The 23667-nt window shown below is 43.0% G+C and overlaps 1 protein-coding gene across 3 annotated transcripts in view; it reads left to right on the forward strand.

Annotated features, from left to right (window-relative positions):
• The first annotated feature begins 798 nt into the window (after positions 1 to 798).
• Positions 799 to 23667, forward strand: part of LOC140719446 (epsin-2-like) — a 59852-nt gene continuing 36983 nt past the window's right edge. For all 3 annotated transcript variants that reach the window (XM_073034121.1, XM_073034123.1, XM_073034122.1), the window contains exons 1-4: positions 799 to 839; positions 15067 to 15615; positions 18942 to 19178; positions 20817 to 20929. In XM_073034121.1, the coding sequence (XP_072890222.1) occupies positions 15258 to 15615; positions 18942 to 19178; positions 20817 to 20929 (708 nt within the window). In that variant the 5' untranslated portion in view covers positions 799 to 839; positions 15067 to 15257. The remainder of the gene's footprint in view (positions 840 to 15066; positions 15616 to 18941; positions 19179 to 20816; positions 20930 to 23667) is intronic.

Here is a 23667-nt window from a genome sequence, read left to right on the forward strand (position 1 = left end):
GAGGGGGGGGGACGAATGGACAAGGGAGTCGTGTAATGGACAAGGATCCCTGTGGAAAGCAGAAGGGGGGGGGGGAGGGAAAGATGTCCTTGATAGTGGGATCCTGTTGGAAGTGGCGGAAGTTACGGAGAATTATACGTTGGACCCGGAGGCTAGTGGGGTGGTAGGTGAGGACAAGGGGAACACTATCCCGAGTGGGGTGGCGGCAGGATGGGGTTCAGGCAGAGTGACACCAATCAGTTTGATGGAATGATTGCTTATCCCAATATTTTTATCCCAATAATTATCCCATTCTTTTGCTGCCCTGCTAGAGTGTTACGATTCCCAACGTCCCCATTCAGATGTCCTTCCTTGTATCAGAAGGCATCTTCAAGCCTAATTAACCAGATTTGTTTGACTGAAATGTCAATCAGCTCATTACAGCCACTGATTGGATAACATAACTGTCAACTAGAATGTGTTGTGCCTGATCTTCATTTCTATTGAGTTAGCAGAATAATGCGCTAGGGAAACTCGAGGCAGTTTCTAGAGTAGGATACATGGTCGGCACAACAATGTGGGCCGAAGGGCCTGCTATGCGCTGCAGATTTCTGTGGTCTATGTAGTACCCCGCGCACCATAGGAACAGAGCTGTCCGAGGAACGATTGGTCTCTCTGGCTGTCAATATAACCGAGACCCTGCTGTTTATTGGTGAGTGTGAATGTCACTCAGGAATGGGAGCACCAGCGGTTCTACTATTGGGCGGTAAGGGTTTATCCCCGCCCTCGCAGCCTCGGGGACGGGCCGGTGGTGGGCGGGTCTTTGATTGGCAATCAGGCTGGGATCGAGCGGGAAGGTGGTGAGTGGTTAACGGGTCGTGGGCCTGAGACTCACTGCCGGTAAATTTAAAAAAGCCGGCCGGGTTGGGACCTGTCACTGTCGATTCCATAGCAAATACTGAACAGCGGCTCTCCGGCCGTAGGCCCCCAACCGTCGCCTCGGGTTTTCCTGTTGATGTTGGCTGCCCGGAGGTAGAAGGAAGGGCGGCGACCACCTGAAATCCAGGCCGTTGTTTCCGTCCGTTCATTACACCGTCTCGTATTTATGTACTGCGCAGGAAACCACATTTCAATTGAATGTGCGCTTGATATTGAGATTCTGGGGACACTAACGGGGGGGTTATAGGAGATAAAAGGTAGCTAGAGGAGAGGGGGGGGGGAATTAATCAGTTAAAGCCCCTTATAAATGTGTCACTGATCCTATTTGGAGAGAAGAGCCCCTGAGGCCCGGGCTGTGAAAATGATGATGTCCTTTAGATGCTGCAGACTGGAGAGTTGCCCTGTTTAGTGAGAAGCCACTGGTTCTGCCGTGCTTGACCTGGTCCTGGGTTTGACTGGTGGCCAACGGGTTCCCACAGCTCTGCGGTTTGTTTCCGACAGGACCAGAGGCTGTTAGGTGAATAGGCACTATGACCCGTGCACTTGGAAGTTAAAAGGGTGATGAGTAAGGCATAGATTCACTGCTCTCCACAGATGCTGGGAAGGCTGTATTGAGTATCACCAGAAAGGATATCACCCGGAGGTGTGAAGGAGAGCTGGCCACTTTAAGGTGCACAAGTAGCTATTAGGTTCACCTAAGAGAATATGAGGAAACAGAGAGCAAAGTAGTGAGCGAGCCACATTAACGATCTTCAGATTGTTATCTGAGCCACGCTTGAATTGGCACAGGGTTGAAGATCTGAATGCGTGGGGGGGTGAAATGAGCTTGGTGCTTGGGGAAAGAGACTATCAGCATTAAGAAGGAGGAGGTTTTTTGGTTCCTTGAGTCTACTGTGCAAGTTAATATCATGACTGATTTTTACCTTGTGCTGGACTCCACTTTCCTGCCTTATTTCTATAAAATGAGATTTACCAGTAGCCCAAAAATCTTAACCCCAGGAATATACTCAGTGTCCACTACCCGCTGAGATAGTGAGTTCCAAAGGTTTATGTGTGTCTCTCTCTGAATGGAAAGAAAGAACTTTTTTTTTTAAGAGGCTGCTTATATCAATGGTTACAGGAAGAATTCAGGAGAAGGTGGTTGAGGGAAAATACATCAGCTGTGATTGAATGGCAGAGCTGACTAGATTGGCTCCTATGCCTTATGCTGAAGAATTATTTTATCAGAACTGATGTCATAGAGTGATAGATAAATGCAGCCTGGTCTGCCTAGTCCCAGGTATCTGCACCTTGACTATACCCCTTCCCTCTATGTACCTACTCTACCTTCTCTTGAACGTTACAATTGAACCCACATCTACCACTTCTGCTGATAGCTCACTCTTCACTGGCACCACCCTCTGAGTGAAGTTCCCCTTAAATATTTCATCTTTCAGCCTGAACCTATGACAGTGTTTACCCAACCTCTCCTTATAGTTCATACCTTCTAATTCGGGCGGCATCCTGGTGAACCACTTCTGTACCTTCTTCTATGAACAGACCACTTCTATGTTTCTATGTTAGATATGGCCCTTGTGGCTAAAGGGATCAGGGGGTATGGAGAGAAAGCAGGTACAGGGTTCTGAGTTGGATGATCAGCCATGATCATACTGAATGGTGGTGCAGGCTCGAAGGGCCGGATGGCCTACTCCTGCACCTATTTGCTATGTTTCCCCTCTTCAAAGCCTCCATATCCTCCTTGTAACGAGTGAGCAGAGCTGCCAGCATCCATCAGCTGTCGGCAGTGTAATCCCCAGCTGGGAAGTTAAAGGGCTTGAATAGGACAGGGACGTTTTGTGAAAGATGAGCTGCAGAAAGGGCTGGGTTGATCCCTGGTTATATCATCTTAATGCAGGAGGGATTCCAAGTTGTCAGTATTGAATTATAATGGCACAGGGGGAAATCTGACCTGTCCAGTCTGGGGCTGTTCCCTTTAGAGCGGGAGATCCCGATGTAGGGTTCATGGACTGCTCGGTTAATGATAGGGAGTCCGTGGTATAAAAAAGATTGGGAAGCCATTCTTTAGAGCAGGGTTTCTCAACCGGAGTTCTGCAAGAGGTCGTGATTTTAAAAAAATAACCATTTTTGAACTCCGTGCAGCACACGATGCTAACGCTCGCAGTGCTGGGCGGTGACCAAGCAGCCCCATTAGCAATCTCGTTAGAGGTCTCTCTGCCCTGTTTGGCAGTGCACAATAAGACCATCTTTATTTGCTTCAGTCCGTTCACAGTTTTTGATGCAAGATAGGGGAGGCTAGTGATAATTGGTGAGTGCTGTATCGCACGGAGGGGAAGACGATAGGCTGATAATTGGTGAGTGCTGTATCACACAGAGGGGAGGATGGTAGGCTGATAATTGGTGAGTGCTGTATTACACGGAGGGGAGGATGGTAGGCTGATAATTGGTGAGTGCTGTATCGCACGGAGGGGAGGATGGTAGGCTGATAATTGGTGAGTGCTGTATCGCACGGAGGGGAGGATGGTAGGCTGATAATTGGTGAGTGCTGTATCGCACGGAGGGGAGGACGGTAGGCTGATAATTGGTGAGTGCTGTATCACACGGAGGGGAGGACGATAGGCTGATAATTGGTGAGTGCTGTATCACACAGAGGGGAGGATGGTAGGCTGATAATTGGTGAGTGCTGTATCGCACGGAGGGGAGGATGGTAGGCTGATAATTGGTGAGTGCTGTATCACACGGAGGGGAGGACGATAGGCTGATAATTGGTGAGTGCTGTATCACACAGAGGGGAGGATGGTAGGCTGATAATTGGTGAGTGCTGTATCGCACGGAGGGGAGGATGGTAGGCTGATAATTGGTGAGTGCTGTATCACACAGAGGGGAGGACGATAGGCTGATAATTGGTGAGTGCTGTATCGCACGGAGGGGAGGATGGTAGGCTGATAATTGGTGAGTGCTGTATCACACGGAGGGGAGGACGATAGGCTGATAATTGGTGAGTGCTGTATCACACAGAGGGGAGGATGGTAGGCTGATAATTGGTGAGTGCTGTATCACACGGAGGGGAGGACGATAGGCTGATAATTGGTGAGTGCTGTATCACACGGAGGGGAGGACGATAGGCTGATAATTGGTGAGTGCTGTATCACACAGAGGGGAGGATGGTAGGCTGATAATTGGTGAGTGCTGTATTACACAGAGGGGAGGATGGTAGGCTGATAATTGGTGAGTGCTGTATCGCACGGAGGGGAGGATGGTAGGCTGATAATTGGTGAGTGCTGTATCGCACGGAGGGGAGGACGGTAGGCTGATAATTGGTGAGTGCTGTATCACACGGAGGGGAGGACGATAGGCTGATAATTGGTGAGTGCTGTATCACACGGAGGGGAGGACGATAGGCTGATAATTGGTGAGTGCTGTATCGCACGGAGGGGAGGATGGTAGGCTGATAATTGGTGAGTGCTGTATCACACAGAGGGGAGGATGGTAGGCTGATAATTGGTGAGTGCTGTATCACACAGAGGGGAGGATGGTAGGCTGATAATTGGTGAGTGCTGTATCGCACGGAGGGGAGGATGGTAGGTCGATGAGCGTGAAGTGTGTTTCCTGAGCATTGAATGGTCTCTCCCAACTGGGGCTGTGACGTTAGTGTCTCCCTCCCGAATTACCTCCACCTGCTTCCCCTTACATGCCCTCAACTGACTTATGGGGAGCAAACAAACTTGACAGAAAACTGGAGGGAAATTTTCATTCTAAAGAAGGAATTTTTACGCACCATGACTCAGCTACTGGCCTGCCACTTTGCTGTTGTAAACATTGCAAAAGGTGGATTGTGTGGGTTAGAAGTGAATTGTAGTGTGAAGCTTTTGTATTTTTTGCAGTTTTATTTATTATACCGTTCTTTTTTATACTTTATTAACCCCTGTGTTTTATAGACATGTCTGACGGTACAATCGTCTGAGTCATTTCACTGCACTAGTGCAGTAACGGGCACACACAAAGTCTGTCTTTACAATGAAAATGACATCAATGAGTTTTGCATGGACAGGTGATCCGAATTGTCACATTCCATTGTACCTGGTCTGTGGCAAACGACTTACAGATGCAGCAATGGCTTCAGCAAAATTGAAAAGACATTTAACTATGAATCACAGCCATATGGCACACAAAATTGCTGATTATAATTAACGGCTATTGGAATCTCAAAATAACAGAGTAAAGCTTTTGTTACTTAAGTCACAGTTAGTAAGAGGACTCGGGAAGCAAGTTATTTAGTAGTAGAACTTGTTACCCAGAAAAGGAAATGTGAGAACCTAGCATGTTACGTGAAATTGGAAAGGTTGCACTCTCAAACAGCATGATAAGTTGACATATTGATGACATGTCACATGATGCTGAAGAGGTTTTGTGTGATAAACTGAAAAACAATAGCTTCTCTATCCAGGTTGATGAGTCAACAGATTTCACAATAAATATCATGTTATGGCATTTGTAAGGTTTGTAAATGATGGTGAAATTCAAGAAAACTTTTTCTGTTGCAAAGAGCTGTCCGAGAAAAGCAAAGGCCAAGATTTATTTAATGTTTTGTCTTCATATCTAGAAACAAAAAGTCTTGTCCTGGAGGAACTGTGTTGCTTTGGCTTATAGTATTTAGTAACTTTATTTTTCAACATTGTCAATAAATGTGCATTTTGTAAATAGCATTAATTAAAATCAACTTACAACCTTTATTTAAATTAAATCTACCAATCCTACCTTTAGAAAAATTAACTCCCATTTTGGCTTAAGCCAGTTATTTAACAAACATTTATTATGTTTGCTTAATGTTTTTTTTTCATTTATGAAAGGAAAAAGGAGATTAATTTCAAGAAAGATAAACTAAACTACGTGTTTTTTTCAAGAATGGTTGGCTAAAAATTCATTCTCTAACCAAAAGAGCATTAACAATTATTTTTGGATTATTATATCTCCTACTTACTGATCACACTCATATACAGTGACCTATAGATGTAATAATTTTTATGCAGGGGTTCCCTGAGACTTGAAAATTATTTCAAGGGTTCCTTCAGGGCAAAATGGTTGAGAAAGGCTGCTTTAGAGTATTCTCATCAGGCCCATTTTCCTGTATTATTATTCCAAATTTCTGCATATTATTTTCCTTCTAGTATGAAAATGTTTTCACCATTTTCATTGGCACCAAATGCCAGATCTTCACCATTGTGTTCAAAAACAGATCTCTCGATGCCCCCGCCCTGCCCATATCTTTTCCCTGTCGATCCTTTGCCCCAGTGAGAACACTTCCATCTTCTGTGGTCAAACTCTGTTGCTGAAATCCTTCATCCTCTGTTTCAGTAAAGAGGTTCCTGATCTAGATTTGGATTTATTTATCACATATACATTTCAAAAATCTACAGTGAAATGCGTCGATTGCATTAACAACCAACACACTCAAGGATGTGCTGGGGGCAGCCGGCAAGTATCGCCACACGTTCCGGCACGGATGAAGCATTTGGAGTTAGTTCCCAAAATGTCAACCATCCCCTTGACTTCACAGATGACGTTTGACCCATTAAGTTCCTCCAGTTATTCTTTGTTCACACCATTCCAGTAAATAATGCACTCATCTTCAGGGCCATCACAGCCTTGAAGTGGCCAGAACTGGACATCGTACTCCACTTTTGGAGCCAGGTAAATTTATGATGCAGCAAGAGGTTCATGACAGTCCAAAATAGCTTCTCAACCTTATCTATACAAGATCTGTAACCCAGTAGGTACTTCCAAATGCTCTTTAAAATATGTTAAGACTTTTTGCCTGTCCAGCCTTTCAGGCAATGAGTTCCGAACCTATACCGGCCTCTGTGTCAAAAACAAAATTGTCATCTCACTTCCAATTGTGCCAAATATGTTATATTTCTGTCCTATGGTTTTTAACCTTTTTTTGAGGGAAAGAGGTTTTTCCTATTTATTCTGTCTGACTTCATCATAACTTTATACATAATTCATAACTCCCTTCAGCCACACCTTTGCAAGGTAAACAATCTTGGTTTATCTAATCTCAACTTATTGCAAAAAAGTTCACAGTTGTAACACCATCATCATAAATGTCCCTGTACCCTCCATTGTTTTATCCCTTTCTTGTGCCTTAGCTAGTACTTTAACCTTAACATTCTGAATGTCTTGTTAGCCACCTTATCAAGCCATCATGCCTCCTTAAAGGATCTGTTGAATGCAGTCTGTTTCTGCTTAACACTCAATACCCATGTATTCCCTAGCCTTGTTGCATCTTCCAAATCATTACCTCACACTTCTCTGGAGTAAATTCCAAATGCTTTTCTGCTCCACTAATCCACCCATCAATATTCTTCTGCAGTGTAAACCTTTCCTCTGAGACTTTCTTAAGTTTATGTTTAAATCATTCAGACCAAGGGCTTGGTACTGAACCTGTGCTAACTGCTTTCCAGTCACAAAACACCTGTCATACATTACTCTTTGCTTCATGCAGCAGAACAAATTTAGACTCTGATTTGGCACTTTCTTGGATCCCATGGACTAACTTTTTTGACCAGTCTGACATGTAATACCTTGTCAGAAACCTTGCTAAAATTCAGTGAGACTGCATCAATAACATTGCCCTCAAATTCTCCTTGTTACCTTCTCAAGACCACATAGTCAATTTCCCTTCACTTGGCCCTTGATTAATCTATACCATTGCAAATTCATGGTTTGCAAGCCCTGCGAATTTATTCCAATAATTTACCCGTTGCCAAAGTTAAAATAGTTTGTAGGTAATTAACATAATGATTAGCACATCTCTTTCCTTACCAGTGACTCGGGTTCAATTCCCACCACTGTCTGTAAGGAGTTTGTACGTTCTCCCGGTGACCACATGCGTTTCCTCTGGGTGCTCTGGTTTTCTCCCACAGTCCAAAGACCTACTGGTTGGTAGGCTAATTGGTCATTGTAAATTGTCCTGTGATTAAGCTATGATTAAATCAGAAATTGATGGGTGGCGCAGCTCAAGGTGCCAGAAGAGCTTCAAAGAGTTTCACGTATCTCAATAAATAAAATAGATAAATACTCTGTTTAACCCCTCCTCCTTTTCTAAACAGTTCTCCAATTTTCTGATGCCAAAAAGGATTGAAAAACAATCAGCCAAGCTTCTCAATATTCCTCCCATACTTCTTTTAACATCCTCTGACCCATGAGATCTATCTATTTTTATAATCTTATCCCACTTAATATTTCACTCCTAGTTACAGCATTGGCCTCCTTCCTCTGCCAAGCAGACTATTTATTTAAAATAGGTAGAGTGGGCAGTCAGTGTTCCCAAGGCCAATACCAGAGGAATTCTGTTTAAGGTGATTGGAGGAAAGTATGGGGGGGCGTATCAGGGGTAAGATTTTTACAGTGGTGCGTGCATGGAATGCCCTACCAGGGGTGGTGGTAGAGGCAAATACCTTAGGTACATTTAAGAGATTCTTAGCTAGGAAATTAAATGAAAATGGAGAGGTCTGTGGCCGGGAAGGGTTAGATTGATTTTGGTGTAGGTTTAAAGGTCAGCACAATATCCTGGGCCTATGTCCTGTGATTAACATTACTCATTTCCTCACTTTCACATACAGGTTAACGTTCGGTCCCCAACAGGCCCAACCTGTACTTAATTATTCTTATATAAGAACATTTTTGGCATTATATCTGTTATATTTTTGCTTTTTGAATCTTTATTGTTCTTGTAAGGATTTTTTAAAATTTCCCAGCCTTATTGCTCTGCATAATGTATGTTTTATTTAGATCAGGCTGAGGGTAGGCACGCTCCTGCACCCTTGTGCAAAAGGCTGCTCTACTGTTGTCCGAAGATCTGCTGTTGCATAGCAGGTCACTTTGCTGTCTTAGCCACTTCAGCCAAAGCTGGCAGACTTGGTCACCCAGTGAGGGGAAATGTGCCAGTGGTACATTCAGATCCCGTGTGGCATTTGGTGAAGGTTTGGAAGCATCATAGGAATTGAAACAATAAGTGAATGTGTAGTTGAGTTCATGGGTGGGTTTCATCACTTGATAGTGATTAGTAAAAGGAATGAACAGGTTGTCTCTATACTGCTTGGTGTTGGATTAACTATCACCAATGAATTAATGGCTGGACTACTGTGGCTCAATGCAGGAAAACTGCAGGTAATTCTATATTAGTAATGTCCAGAAACAAAGGTAGATGGTTGAATGAGTTATCCATTTGGTGGAGTTGGTTGATTGCAGAACAATTATTGAATCAGAATCAGGTTTAACATCACTGGCATTTGTCAGGAAACTTATTGTATTTGTGGCAGCAATACAGTGCAATACATAATAATAGAAAACAAAATGTGATTGTTTTGAATAATACAAAACAAAACTGTCTGGTATGGTGAGGAGTGGGGGCTACTACACAGGATAGAAATAAGCTGCAGAAAATTGTAAACTCAGTCAGCTCCATCATGGGCTCTCGCCTCCCCAGCATCTATGACATCTTCAAGGAGCGATGCCTCGAGAATGCGGCATCCTTTATTAAGAACTCTCATCACCCAGGGTGTGCCCTCTTTTCATTGCTACCATCAGGAAGGAGATACAGAAGACTGAAGGCACACACTCAGCGATTCAGGAACAGTTTCTTCCTCTTTGACATCCGATTTCTGAATGAACATTGAACCCATAAACACTACCTCATTACTTTTTGGTAAATTTCTGTTTTTGCACTACTTATTTTAATTGAACTATTTAATATACATTTATATACTTACTGTAATTAGTTTTTTTAATATATTTGTCATGTATTGCATTGTACTGCTGCCACAAAGTTAACAAATTTCACAACATATGCTGGTGATATTAAACCTGATTCTGAATTACAGTAAAAATAAATATATAATATATAAAAATAAATTAAATAAGTAGTGCAAAAATAGTAACGAAAAAGTAGTGAGGTAGTGTTCATGGGTTCAATGTCCATTCAGAAATTGGATGGCAGAGGGAAAGAAACTGTTTCTGAATCACTTCCTGTACCTCTTTCCTGATGGTAGCAATGAGAACAAGGTATGACCTGGGTGATGGGGGTCTTTAATGATGGACGCCGCCTTTCCGAGGCATCGGTCCTTGAAGATGTCCTGGATATTATGGAGGCTAGTGCCCATTCGGGAACTGACTAAGTTTACAACTCTTCTGCAGCTTATTTCAATCCTATGCAGTAGATTCCTCCATACCAGACGGTGATGCAGCCAGTTAGAATGCTCTCCACGGCACATCTGTAAAAAATTTGCGAGTGTCTTTGGTGACAAACCAGATCTCCCCAAACTCCTAATGAAATATAGCCACTGTCATGCATGCTTTGTAACTTTGTTGATATGTTGGGCCCAGGGTAGATCCTCAGTTATCGACACCCAGGAACTTGAAATTGCTTACTCTTTCTACTTCTGATCCCTCTGTGAGGACTAGTGTGTGTTCCCTTGTCCAACGTCCATTTCTTGCACATTTGCTGTGGTAAACAGGTTTATTTATATTAGAAATTATTACATATATTTTTCATTGTGAATAGCATTCATTGTTTCTTTTGTTGCTAATTCCACAGTTTATCTGAAAATACTGATGATTACTGATTATTGTTCCTCTGATGAAAGGCACTCTGTATAATACTGATTGACATTCAGTTAAAGAACCTTACCCATAGCGTAGTGGTTATCATGACACTAATACAGCTCAGGTGTTGAAGTTCAATTCTAATGCATCTGTAAGGAATTAGTACATCCTCCCTGTGGAATGTGAGGGTTTTCTCCAGGTGCTCCAACTTCCTCTCACAATCCAAACATGTACCGGTTGTTAATTAATTGGTCATTGTTAATTGTCCCGTGATTAGATTAAGGTTAAATCAATGGTTGTCGGGTGCTGCTGGGTGATGTGGCTCAAAGGGCCAGAATAGCCTATTCTGCGCTGTTTCTCTAAATAAATCAATTTACACAATCTTGAACTCAGTGTCAGTAAGACCAAAGAACTGATTGTGGACTTCAGAAAGGGTAAGGCGAGGAAGCACTCTCCAGCACTCATAGAGGGATCAGAAGTGGAAAGAGTAAGTAACTTCAAGTCCCTGGGTGTCAATATCTCTGAGGATCTAACCTGGGCCCAACATATCGATGCAGCTACAAAGAAGGCAGGACAGTAGCTATATTTCATTAGGAGTTTGAGGAGATTTGGTATGTAACCAAAGACACTCGCAAATATGAACAGGTATACTGTGGAGAGCATTCTAACTGGCTGCATCACCGGCTGGTATTTGGGGCAGGGGAGCACTGCACAGGATCGAAATAAGCTGCAGAAAGTTGTAAATTCAGACAGCTCCATCATGGGCACTTGCCTCCATAGCATTCAGGACATCTTCAAGGAGCAGTGCCTCAGAAAAGTGACGTCCATCATTAAGGACACCCACCATTCAGGATATGCCCTCTTCTCATTGCTACTATCAGGGAGGAGGTACATAAGGCACACACTCAACGATTCAGGAACAGCTTCTTCCCCTCTGCCATCTGTTTTCTGAATGGACATTCAAACCATTAACTACATTTTCTTGTTATTTCCTATTTTTTGCACTACATATATATATATATATATATATATATATGTATTTACTGCAATTCACAGTTTTTTTCTATATTTACCATATATTGCATTGTACTGCTGCCACAAAGTTAACAAATTTCACAACAGTTGCTGGTGATATTAAACCTGATTCTGATTCTGAAAATTATTTCTCAGCAGTACATGTTGGATAGCAGCCAGCAATTTGATTCAGTGCTTCAATGAACCTGGTTTTCTCCTCCAGATTTATGGCACTGTTATTAGGTGAATTGTTTGATCAGAAATTTGGACAACCTAACCTCTTTTGTGTAGTTAATTAGTGCCATGGGCAAGCAGAAATTGAGCTTTATCGTTTTAATTCAGAATCTTCTGCTAACGTTGCAGCTTGCAAGTTATTTTCTGGCTTCCGTGCATCTTGTCAAACAAATATCTGGTTAAGATAATGAACTTTGCCTCAGGTGGAAACACGTAGATGCCCACATTTCTTGTTGCCTAATTTTCTCTGCGTTAGATGAACATTGTCCCTTTCTTTCCTCGTGGTTCTTCTTTGCTTAGCTCTGCTTCCAGAGGATCTGCACAATCCTGTGGAAAATTAGATTGGTATTTGCTTTCTAAAATCATACACTTTTTCAAAAAAATCATTTAACGTTGAAGCTTTGCAAAGTGAATCTCCTTCCTTGTACCTCGTCTATTGACTGAACTTGGCAATAAGGCTCAGCATATGTCCACCATCGTGGCGCCAACATTCCATCTGTTGTAACTGAACATTTTGGCTTGTTGAAAATGATGAAGATCCTGCTCTAAAGTTAGCTGGTTGGAATTCTATTCCTTGCTGCTGAACTAGGTAATTGTAGTTGCTGATTACAGAATAATGCATAGTGAACCTTAAACTCCAGCTTGACTTCAATTTATGTCGGTATTTACAAAGTGCTACAGCCCAGAACTAACTAAATGCAGAGGGATTTGGACCAGTTGGAGGAATGGGCAGAAAAATGGCAGATGGAGTTTAATGCGGACAAGTGTGAGGTATTGCACTTCGGAAGGTCAAGCCAAGGTAGAACATACAAGGTAAATGGTAAGATGCTGAGGAGTGCAGTAGAACAGAGGGATCTGGGAGTACAGATACATAATTCCCTAAAAGTGGTGTCACAAGTAGATAGGGTTGTAAAGAGAGCTTTTGGTATATTGGCCTTTATAAATCAAAGTATTGAGTATAAGAGTTGGAATGTAATGGTGAGGTTGTATAAGTCATTGGTGAGACCGAATTTGGAGTATTGTGTGCAGTTTTGGTCACCTAATTACAGGAAGGATATTAATAAGGTTGAAAGAGTGCAGACAAGGTTTACAAGGATGTTGCCGGGACTTGAGAAACTGAGTTACAGAGAAAGGTTGAATAGGTTAGGACTTTATTCCCTGGAACGTAGGAGAATGAGGGGTGATTTGATAGAGGTGTATAAAATTATGATGGGTATAGATAGAGTGAATGCAAGTAGGCTTTTTCCACTGAGGCCAGGGGAGAAAAAAACCAGAAGTCATGAGTTAAGGGTGAAGGGGGAAAAGTTTAAAGGGAACTTTGGAGGGGGCTCCTTCATGCTGAGAGTGGTGGGTGTGTGGAATGAGCTGGCAGATGAAATGGTGAATGCGGGCTCATTTTTGACATTTAAGAAAAACTTGGACAGGTATATGGATGAGAGGGTTTGGAGGTATTTGGCCCAGGTGCAGGTCAGTGGGACCAGACAGGAAAATGGTTTGGCACAACCAAGAAGGGCCAAAAGGCCTGTTTCTGAGCTGTAATGTTCTATGGTTCTAAGTCACTTAGCATAAGGCAAATTCTGCCTGAGCTATTTCTCTAATGGAGCTTTCGAATTCATCCCCCCACCCTTGTATTTTCTCCCTAATGCTGCAAATATTATTTTTCAAGTACGGTAACAGATATGCGCCTGTCTTGGCATCTAAAAATAATGTCCTGTGGTGGTGCCTGTGGTAAAGCAGATGTTATCTGGAATGCTGCAACACATTAGATAGAATATAGGTCATCGTGCACTTCAAGGCAAGAAAATGCATTTCTATCCCTGAGTGACACAGCCCGAAGATCGGCGGGTTCTCATAGAGTGTGAAGTGCTTGCTTCCGTAAGGTGGTAAAATCAGTATAATGTTACTGGCACTAATAAAGAAAGCAGTTGTAGAAATCTGTGAAATAGCAGCAATAAAAGATGAGAAGTGACCAGTGCAGGGTGAATTGGGGGAGAGCGGCTGGGTAGGGTGTACATGTTGTGCTGGGTGACAGCAGGGTGTTAAGAAGCCTAACAGTCTGCAGGAAGCTGCTACCCAGCCTGACAGTACTACAGTAGTTCTTATGCTGTGCTACCTTCTGCCTGACGGCAGGAGGTCAGAGAGCTTGCAGGAAGGATGGGAAGGGTCTTTGGCAATGTTGGAGACACTGTCGATGTAGTTTTTTGAAATTCTTTGTTAGATGGAAGCAAAAGACAAGAATGTGGTATAAATAGCAGGAATTATGATTTATAATTTAATCCATGGTCATCGTACTTTGCAACTGGTTTAAAAAGTGGAAGTGCGTACTTAAGTCAACTGTGAGTGGAATAAGTTCACCTGGTCCAGGCCTTCAATAAAAATTGATAATTAAATGTTAATTTAAATGTGTTACACAACCTTACTATAACATTTGGAAAACCCCAGGCCTTTTAAAACTCAATGGATCCTGCAAAGTTGTATCAAATTTAATGTAGTTTCAATAAAATACACTACTGTATTCCCAATGCACTGTCTTTCTGTAGAATAGAGGATTGTGCTACTCTAGATAAAGACAGTGAATTCCTTTCAAAACTACATTCAGTGGCCACTTTATTAGGTAAACCTGTACACTTGCTCGTTAATACATTTATCTTATTAGCCAATCGTGTGGCAGCAACTCCATAAAACCATAAGATATTGGAGCAGAATGATGCCCATCGAGTCTGCTCCACCATTCCACCATGGCTGATCCATTTTCCCACTCAGCCCCAACCTCCTGCCTTCTCCCCATAACCTTTCATGCCCTGACCAATCAAGAATCAACCCCTGCTTTAAATATACGTAAAGACTTGGCCTCCACAGCCGCTGTGGCAACTCAGTGATAAAAGCATGCAGATGTGATCAAGAGGTTCAGTTGTTGTTCAGACCAAACATCAGAATGGGGGTCGAAACGTGGTCTCAGTTGCTTTGACCACGGAATGAATGTTGGTGCCAGACAGGGTGGTTTGAATATCTCAGAAACTGCTGATCTGGGATTTTCACACACAACAGGCAGAGGTTCTGCTTAATGGTTTTGGTCCTATTGGCATTAAAAAAAGGTTGGGGACCCCTGCTCTGGAGCTTACAGAGAATGGTGTGGACACAGAAGCATTCAGTGAGTGCCATTTCTGTTAATGAGAGATGTCAGAGGAGAATGGCCAGACTGGTTCAAGTTGACAGGAGGGTGACAGTAGCTCAAATAACCCCAGGAACATTCACAGAAGTATGACGTTGATTCAATCTCTTGTTTTCTTGTTCTAGGTGTTGGATATGTGACAAGGGTGGAACTGTCAGTGGAACAAGTTTGATAAATAAGCACCTGTTAGGGCAGCATGGAGCTTCAGTCAGGCTGAAAAAGGGATCACATTCTCCCCGTAACCGGAATTGTAAACACTTGGCAGCTGAGAGGAGCCTGCGGCAGAGAGGGCATAAGGAAAACAAAGCAGTCAACCATGACGTCCTCATCTCTTCGAAGGCAGATGAAAAACATCGTAAACAATTATTCTGAAGCAGAGATAAAGGTACGGGAGGCTACGTCAAATGACCCATGGGGACCCTCGAGCTCGCTGATGGCGGAGATCTCAGACCTGACCTACAACGTGGTGGCTTTCACAGAGATTATGAGCATGATCTGGAAGCGCCTCAATGACCACGGCAAGAACTGGCGTCACGTCTACAAGGCCTTGATGCTGATGGACTACCTGATCAAGACAGGCTCCGAACGGGTAGCGCAACAGTGCAAGGAAAACATCTTTGCCATTCAGACGCTGAAGGACTTCCAGTACATTGATCGAGATGGAAGGGATCAGGGTAATAAAATAATCTAATCGTGATTTTGTTGAAGTAGTACACACGGATTTTGATGGGTGGGAGAGTGCCTTACAGGAACTAGTAAGCCTTGCAGTAAATCGTGGGCAGCATGTTAGTGTAATGCTTTATAGGCCAGTGACTTGGGTTCTGTTCCTGGTGCTGCCTGTGAGAAGTCTGTACGTGCCTCCTCCAGGTGCTCCAATTTCCTCCCATGTAGGTTAATTGGTCGCTTGGGTGTAATTGGGCAGCACAGGCTCGTTGGACCAGAATTTCAGAATGTATTACAGGGACGATATCACTTTGGTTATAATATACCCCGCAGGTGACCCAGTGCCAATTTGCCCACTGTACCCAAAGTTGCGAGGCAGGTGGCTTTAAGCAGGCAACGGAATTCAATATTGCCTGATATATGTCTGATAAAATTTAGTCTGGCAGTCCTACATTGAGTTCAACACTGACTGGCAAATCTTGCGATGTTTCTGGTGCCAAACTGTATCAGTTGTTCTGCCATTCCTTAGGGTTCATCAGCTGCGTGGAGTGGGGCAGCTGCTACGCAAGAAGCAGCTTGTTCTCCATATTGTACTCCCCTGGCTTGTGTACCTAGACAGCTAGGATGCAACACCCATGGTCGACCTTGAATGCCAGAGGCTTCAGAATTTGGTTAAAACTCTCAGATGAAGATGTCTTCTCAAGCTTACTGATTACAGTTTTTTGATGGGTTATTTATTATTTATTGAGACAGGCCCTTCGAGGCACGCTGCCCAGCGGTCCCCCAATTTAATCCAAGCCTAATCACAGGACAGCTTACAATGACCAATTAACCTGCCAACTAGTACATCTTTGGACTGTGGGAGGAAACTGGAGCACACAGAGGAAACATGTGCAATCACAGGGGAGAACGTCTAAACTCCTTACAGGCAACAGCAAGAATTGAACCCAGGTCGCCTGTACTGTAAAGCATTGTGCTAACCACTACACTACTGCCCATTGACATGGATAGCTTTTGATAGATAAAGCTGTTGCAGTTCAGAACTTTTGACCCAAATTTTAAAAAGCTCATTAAAAAGTTACATTTACACTGTCAAAGACTTTTTGTGCCAAATAATTTTTTAAAAATGTGGTCAAAATAAGTGGACCAAACCCTCCAGCTGTCTGCTATTAAAAGGCTCCAATATGTAACCTTTAAATGCCACGCATGCAGTCAGCCTTTTGGTGGTTTGAGACTTAGCAAAACTCATCCGAATTGTGGCTCTGAGATGTCAGTGGTGGGAAATAAACCCTTTGACCACAGGTATAAAAAGAGGCCTGTTAATAGTACACAGACTGTAGCAGCTTTGAGTTAGTGTTTGTAAGAGTAAAATAGAGTCATACCAATATTATTTGACATTAGTGAATATGAAAATTAACCATGTGGAAGCAAAGAAAGGAAAAGTTTTGTTTAAGTTCCATGGTATTTGTTATGCATCATTTAGAGTGGAATTCATTGTCACAGATGGCTGTGGAGGCCAAGGGTGGGTATCTTTAATATGGAGGTTGATATAAGGGCATCACAGGTTACAGGGAGAATGGGGTTAAGAGGGATACTATTCCAAGACATCTTCAGGGAGCAGTGCTGCAAAAAGGTGGCATCGATCATTAAGGATCCCTACCAGCCAGGACTTGCCATCTTTTCATTCACAGAAACCTGAAGGCACATACTCGGCGATTCTGGAACAGCTTCTTCCCCTCTGCTATCCGATTTCTGATTAGACATTGAAACCATGAACACTACCTCACTACTTTTTTTATTTCCGTTTTTGCATTACTTATTTAATTTAACTATTTAATATATGCTTACAGTAATTCACAGTTTTTTTCCCTTTACTTTGTATTACATTGTACTGCTGCTCAAAGTTAACAAATTTCCAACAAATACCGGTGATATTAAACCTGATTCTGATTCTGATAAATCTGCTATGAGAGATGGCGGAGCAGACTTGATGGGCCAATTGACCCGATTCTGTTCCTATGCCTTATGGTCCAGCCAGAAACCCTGCAACTGTCTGGAAGCTGTTCATAACAGATGTCGCCCAAATAATCAGTCACCATCAGTGAATCCAGTTGGCCTAGGCATGTGGAGAGAAAATCCCTTCAGATGGAAGGATTTAGGGACCCAAGAGTCAAAGGTGAAAGTTAGCAATGAAAACTTGGCTTCATGCCCAGGGTAATGGTATAATGAGAAAAAAATATGCTTTACCACTGAATTCAGAAGGAGCAATGGAGAGATGCCTGACAAAAATTGCAAACTGTTGAAATATACACAACAAATCCTTCACCAAAGCATCATTCACCTTCTATAATTTAACATGCTAATTGAACCAATAGCAGTCAAGTATATAAAATGTATTTTAAAAGCAGAATCGGATGCACGATGATGTCATAAACCACAATTTTCACCAGCGCCCAGGGCAGTAAAGCTTTAACCCATTGCTTCTACTTGTCTGATGTTGTTATTAATGGTGGCTTATGCTGCTTGGTGCCTAGAGTTATTTAAAGGCTTTCACTTCCCATAATAAATATGACCAAGGCATATGGGAGGTATGGCTGCCTAAAAGGAATGCTTTCTGTCCAATAACAAATACTCAATCCATATCCTGATATTAGCTCTAATTCTATGTCCTTAACCATTGCTGAACAACCTGTGCTGTGGGGCGTTATCTGATGGCTTCCATAATCTATGGTTTGGGGTGGCACTGTATCATCATAAACGAGAAAATCCAAAGCAACATACACTGGATGAACTCAGCAGGCCAGTCAACGTCTCAGGCCAAATCCTGTCCCAAAGAAGGGTCTCGGCCCGAAACATCGACTGTTTGCTCATTTCCAATGATGCTGCCTGACCTGCTGAGTTCCTCCAGCATTTGGAGTGTGTGACACAGTAGCTTAGCGTAACACTATTACTGCGCCGGCGACCCCAGTTCAATTCTGCTACCGTCTGTAAGGAGTTTGTGCATTCTACCCATGACCACGTGGGCTTCCTGTAGGTGTCCGGTTTCCTCCTACATTCTAAAGTCATACGGGTTAGTGGGTTAATTGGTCACATGGGTGTAATTGGAAAATGCAGCCTCATGGGGCATGAAGGGCTTGCTATCCTGCTGTATCAATAAATAAACAGGCAATGTTGTCAATCAATCTAAATACATAACATCTGATGGTTCTCCATTCTCTATGCTCCTAATCACATTCTCCAAGAAATCCAGCAGATTATTCAGACATGATTTCCTTTAATAAATACTCTACTCATTGCTTAGTTTCACTGAACTTTTCCAATCGATTCTCTTAACCAGGTGTCAACGTGAGGGAGAAATCAAAACAGCTCATCGCCCTACTGAAGGATGACGAGAGGCTTCGAGTCGAGCGCAGTCACGCACTGAAGACAAAAGAGCGGATGTCAAGTGTGACAACGGGAGTAGGCAGCAACAACCAGATTATGTTTGGCCGGGGTTCCAGCCACCCAAACCTGTCTACTAGCCAATCAGATGAGTGCAGTAAAGTGGGTGGGTCACCTGCTTCCTACCACGGCTGTAAGTATCCAAACCTTGTGTGTGTGGATATATTAGAGAGTTGTTATGGGTAATGTTTTAAACCTTTTCTGAATTCACATTGGTATTATTCTTTTCATATTAACACAGTGCAGAACAACCACTAGCCTAGAGATAAAGATCAACTTTATTTCTCACATGTACATCGAAACCCATAGTGAAATGTGTTGTTTTGCATCAGCCCATCAGTGGGGATTGCACTGGGGGCAGCCCGAAAGTGTCACCACTCGCCCGGCGCCAACATAACACGCTCACAACTCACTAACCCGTACGTCTTTGGAATGTGGGAGGAAACCGAAGCACCCGCAGGAAGCCTCCACGGTCACAGGGAGAATGTATAAACTCCTTACAGGCAGCGGTGGGAATTGACGCTCCGTTGGTGATCACTGGTGCTGTAAAGCAGTTCAAGATTGTTTAGTGTCTTTCCTAGTGCACAAGTTTAAAGGAGAATGAAATAATTGTTACTCTGGATCTGATGCAGCACAAAAAAAAGAGATAAGGAAAATAATAATAAAAAGCACAATAAATAGAAATACATAAAATTGCTTATATACATAGATTGATTGTATGACCATAAAGTAATGCTAGGTCTGTACATAAGGTGATTCTGAGAGGAAATGATAAAGTACTGTGGAGGGGCAGTCACTCGGTGGAGGTTTTGATCAGCCTTACTGCGTGGGGTAAGTAACTGGTTTTGAATGTGGTGGCCCTGGTGTGGGTGCTACGTGTGATGAGAGTGAGAGTGGGACAAACAGTCCATGAGCAGGCTGTGTGGGATCCTTCATGATAGTACAGGCCTTTTTCTGGCACCTTTCTATGTATATGGCGGGTAGGCTAGTGGCAGTGATGCGTTGCGCAGTTTTGATTACTCATTGTAGAGCCTTCCTGTCCAGCACAGTGCAGTCACTGTACTGTGCAGTGATGCAGAATGTGGAGATGCTCTCAACTGCGCATCTGTAGAAGGTCATGATAGTCCAGCTCGCTTCAACCTCCTCAGAAAGGAGAGGTGTTGAGCTTTCTTGATAGTGTAGAACGCGCTAAACCCACTACGCTACCTTGCCAAGTGTAGCCATGGTGCACTTTGCACTCTTTCTTGCCCACTACAGATAAATATTTCAATGTAGCATTAATGGGCAACCAAGAAAGTAAAGCACACAGTAATTAGAACCAAAAGACAATAACACACAGGGGCAGAATGTGGCTGTTCAACCCATTGATTCTGCCCCACCATTCCATCATAGCTGATTTCTGTCTCACCGGTTGTACCTCTAAAGAGGTTAAAATTGACATTGATATTCAGTGCAGAATTAATTGTTGATGTACTGCTGTTGAGGGATACACCAGTTTGCCTTCACATCTGGATCTATCTGAGTTTAAAGAATTAAATGATGAGAGAAGATTGTATAAATGGTGTGGAATTCCTTATTGCGTGTGAGGGTTGATCTAATGGGACTGTTTAAAATGATTGTTCAGAAATTCGCAACCATTCTATGTGATCAAATTGATGCCGTGCTGTGTAATTGCAGGTGAGAAGCTTGGATAGTGTGACGATTCAAGTGTAAAAACTGGACTGTCCTCATAATGACGCTCCTTGTCTGTTGCTTGTTTCTCTACTCACAGCCACTTCACCGAAGATCTCCTCCGAGTTGGAGCAGACACGGCCTCAGACCAGCGGAGAGGAGGAGCTGCAGCTACAGTTGGCACTGGCTATGAGTCGGGAAGAGGCTGAACAGGTACCAAAAGACAATAACACACACGGGCAGAATATGGCCATTCAACCCATTGATTCTGCCCCACCATTCCATCATAGCTGATTTATTATCCCTCTCGACCCCATTCTCCTACCTTCTCCCCATAACCTTTGATTTCCTGACTAATCAAGAAGCAATCATCCTCTACTTTAAATATGCCCAGTGACTTGGCCTCCACGGCCGTCTGTGGCAAAGAATTCCACAGATTCACCGCCCTCTGACTGAAGAAATTCCTCGTTATCTCTTAAAGAGTATTCTGCGGCTGTGCCCTCTGGTCCGAGACTCTCCCACTATAGCAAACATCCTTTCCACGGCCATGCTACCTTTCAAAATCTGAGAGGTTTCAACGAGTACCCCCACCCTTGGCCAGACTAGATCCACGCTTGATCCTTGTACCGCCCCCAACTCATTGATATTGTAAGGTAGCAAGTGAGCTGAAGTAACCAAACTTTCCTAAAGGTCAGCCCTAGTCTGATGTTGTGCAGTATTTCTATGATACTTCACATGAACCTGACAGTCTAAAAACAAACAGCACCTGCGGTGGCCAAGGGACAATCCGCATTTCAGACTGACCTTGCAACAGGTATTTATAGCAAAGCTATACAATGAGAAAATAGAATTGCTTCTTTTAATGCCTTTCAGCCGCTTGCAAGCAGTCAAATCTGTGATTTTTTGATTTATTATTTATTGAGAAACGGCACGGAACAAGCCCTTCTGGCCCTTAGAGCCATGCCACCCAGCGACCTCTGATTTAACCCCAGCCTAATCACAGGACAATTTACAATGACCAATTAATCTACCAACTGGTATGTCTTTGGCTTGTGGGAGGAAACCTATGTGATCACGGGGAAAATGTACAAACTCCTTACAGGCAGCAACGGGAATTGAACCCACGTAACTGGTACTGCACAGCGTTGCTCTGACTGCTATGCTACCAGGCCGCCCTCATACGGTAGCACTGGATATCTGTACACTTACTCGTAAGAGCCAATCTGATGCTAGTCCAAGGGAATACAGAATATGAAGATTACTTAACCCTTAGAGAACCAATTTAGCTTTTCCTCAAATATTGCTTTGTCAAATGATATATTTCTAACAAATAATGGTTAGAAATGTGGATGGTAATCTATATTATTACTATCTGTGGATGGTAATACAGTCGACTTCTTGGGCTGAGACTCTGGTCCTGATGAAGGGTCTCGGCCCGAAATGTCAGCTGTTTATTCCCTCTATAGATGTTGCCTAATCTGCTAAATTCCTCCAGCATTTTGTGTGTGTTGCTCTGGATTTCCAGCATCTGCAGAATCTCTTAGGTTTATCTTTTCTAACCATGCCAGTCCAATTAAATATTCCTTATACCCTTTGTTCGATTTGGGACAATTGAAGAGTCAGTGAGAACCAGCAAAAGTAAAAATGCACAGTTCATCACATGAAAGATCTGAAGTGACTAATGCCCTTTCCAAATGTTCCTCAATTCAGACTCAGATGCAGGCCGGTAAAATAAAATAAATTATGAAGCAGTTCAAAGTTGAAAGTAAATTTATTATCAAAGTACATATGTCACCATGTACAACCCTGAGATTCATTTTCTTGCAGGCATACTCAATAAATCCAATAACCATAATGGAATCAATAAAAGACCACACCCTATAGGGCAGATGACCAGTGTGCAAAAGACAACAAACTGTGCAAATACAAAAGAAAAAAGAAAAACATAGAACACATTACAGGCCCTTCGGCCCACAATGTTGTGCCGACCCTCAAACCCTGCCTCCCATATAACCCCCCACCTTAAATTCCTCCATATACCTGTCTAGTAGTCTCTTAAACTTCACTAGTGTATCTGCCTCCACCGCTGACTCAGGCAGTGCATTCCACGCACCAACCACTCTCTGAGTAAAAAAACCTTCCTCTAATATCCCCCTTGAACTTCCCTCCCCTTACCTTAAAGCCATGTCCTCTTGTATTGAGCAGTGGTGCCCTGGGGAAGAGGCACTGGCTATCCACTCTATCTATTCCTCTTAACATCTTGTACATAATAATAATAAATAAGCAATAAATATTGAGAACATGAGATGATGGGTCCTTGAAAGTGAATCCATAGGTTTTGGGAACAATTCAATGATGGGACAAGTGAAGTTGAGTGAAATTATCCCCCTATGGTTCAAGAGCCTGATGGCTGACGGGTAATAAGTGTTCCTGAACCTGGTGGTACACGTCCTGAGGCTCCTGATGGCAGCAGTGAGAAGAGAGCATGGCCTGGGTGGTGGGGAGTCATTTATTCTTGAGCAGTAACATTGACTATTATGTATGCGTGGAGCAAGAACGACAATGGAGTTGTATGATTTTTATTGAGTCATGTTAGTAACAGTACACGCTGGACAACTTACAGTGCGAGAGCAATGAACAGAGCCCGCCAAATCAATAATCGTGCACTCGCTAAAGCTCGTGCCAAAGGAAAGGCCCAATCGATCCACTGCGCGATCAATTGGCTGCATGCACACCTGCCACATTCTCACAATCAGTCTGATATTCAGTAATGATACATGTTGGAGTATTTTCGACCACTGAAGAAAATTTAAAAGATTAAAAGCAATGCTGAATTTCCCTTTGAGACCTTTTAGATGCCTAATGCATGCACTTCATGCACTTCACCGCAGTGAGCAGCTGAGGTATTTCCTGAATTGCACAAGTCACAGAGAAATTGTACAAGCTACAAA

Source organism: Hemitrygon akajei, chromosome 31, assembly GCF_048418815.1.
Source record: "Hemitrygon akajei chromosome 31, sHemAka1.3, whole genome shotgun sequence".
In the NCBI taxonomy this organism is placed as follows: Eukaryota; Metazoa; Chordata; class Chondrichthyes; order Myliobatiformes; family Dasyatidae; genus Hemitrygon; species Hemitrygon akajei.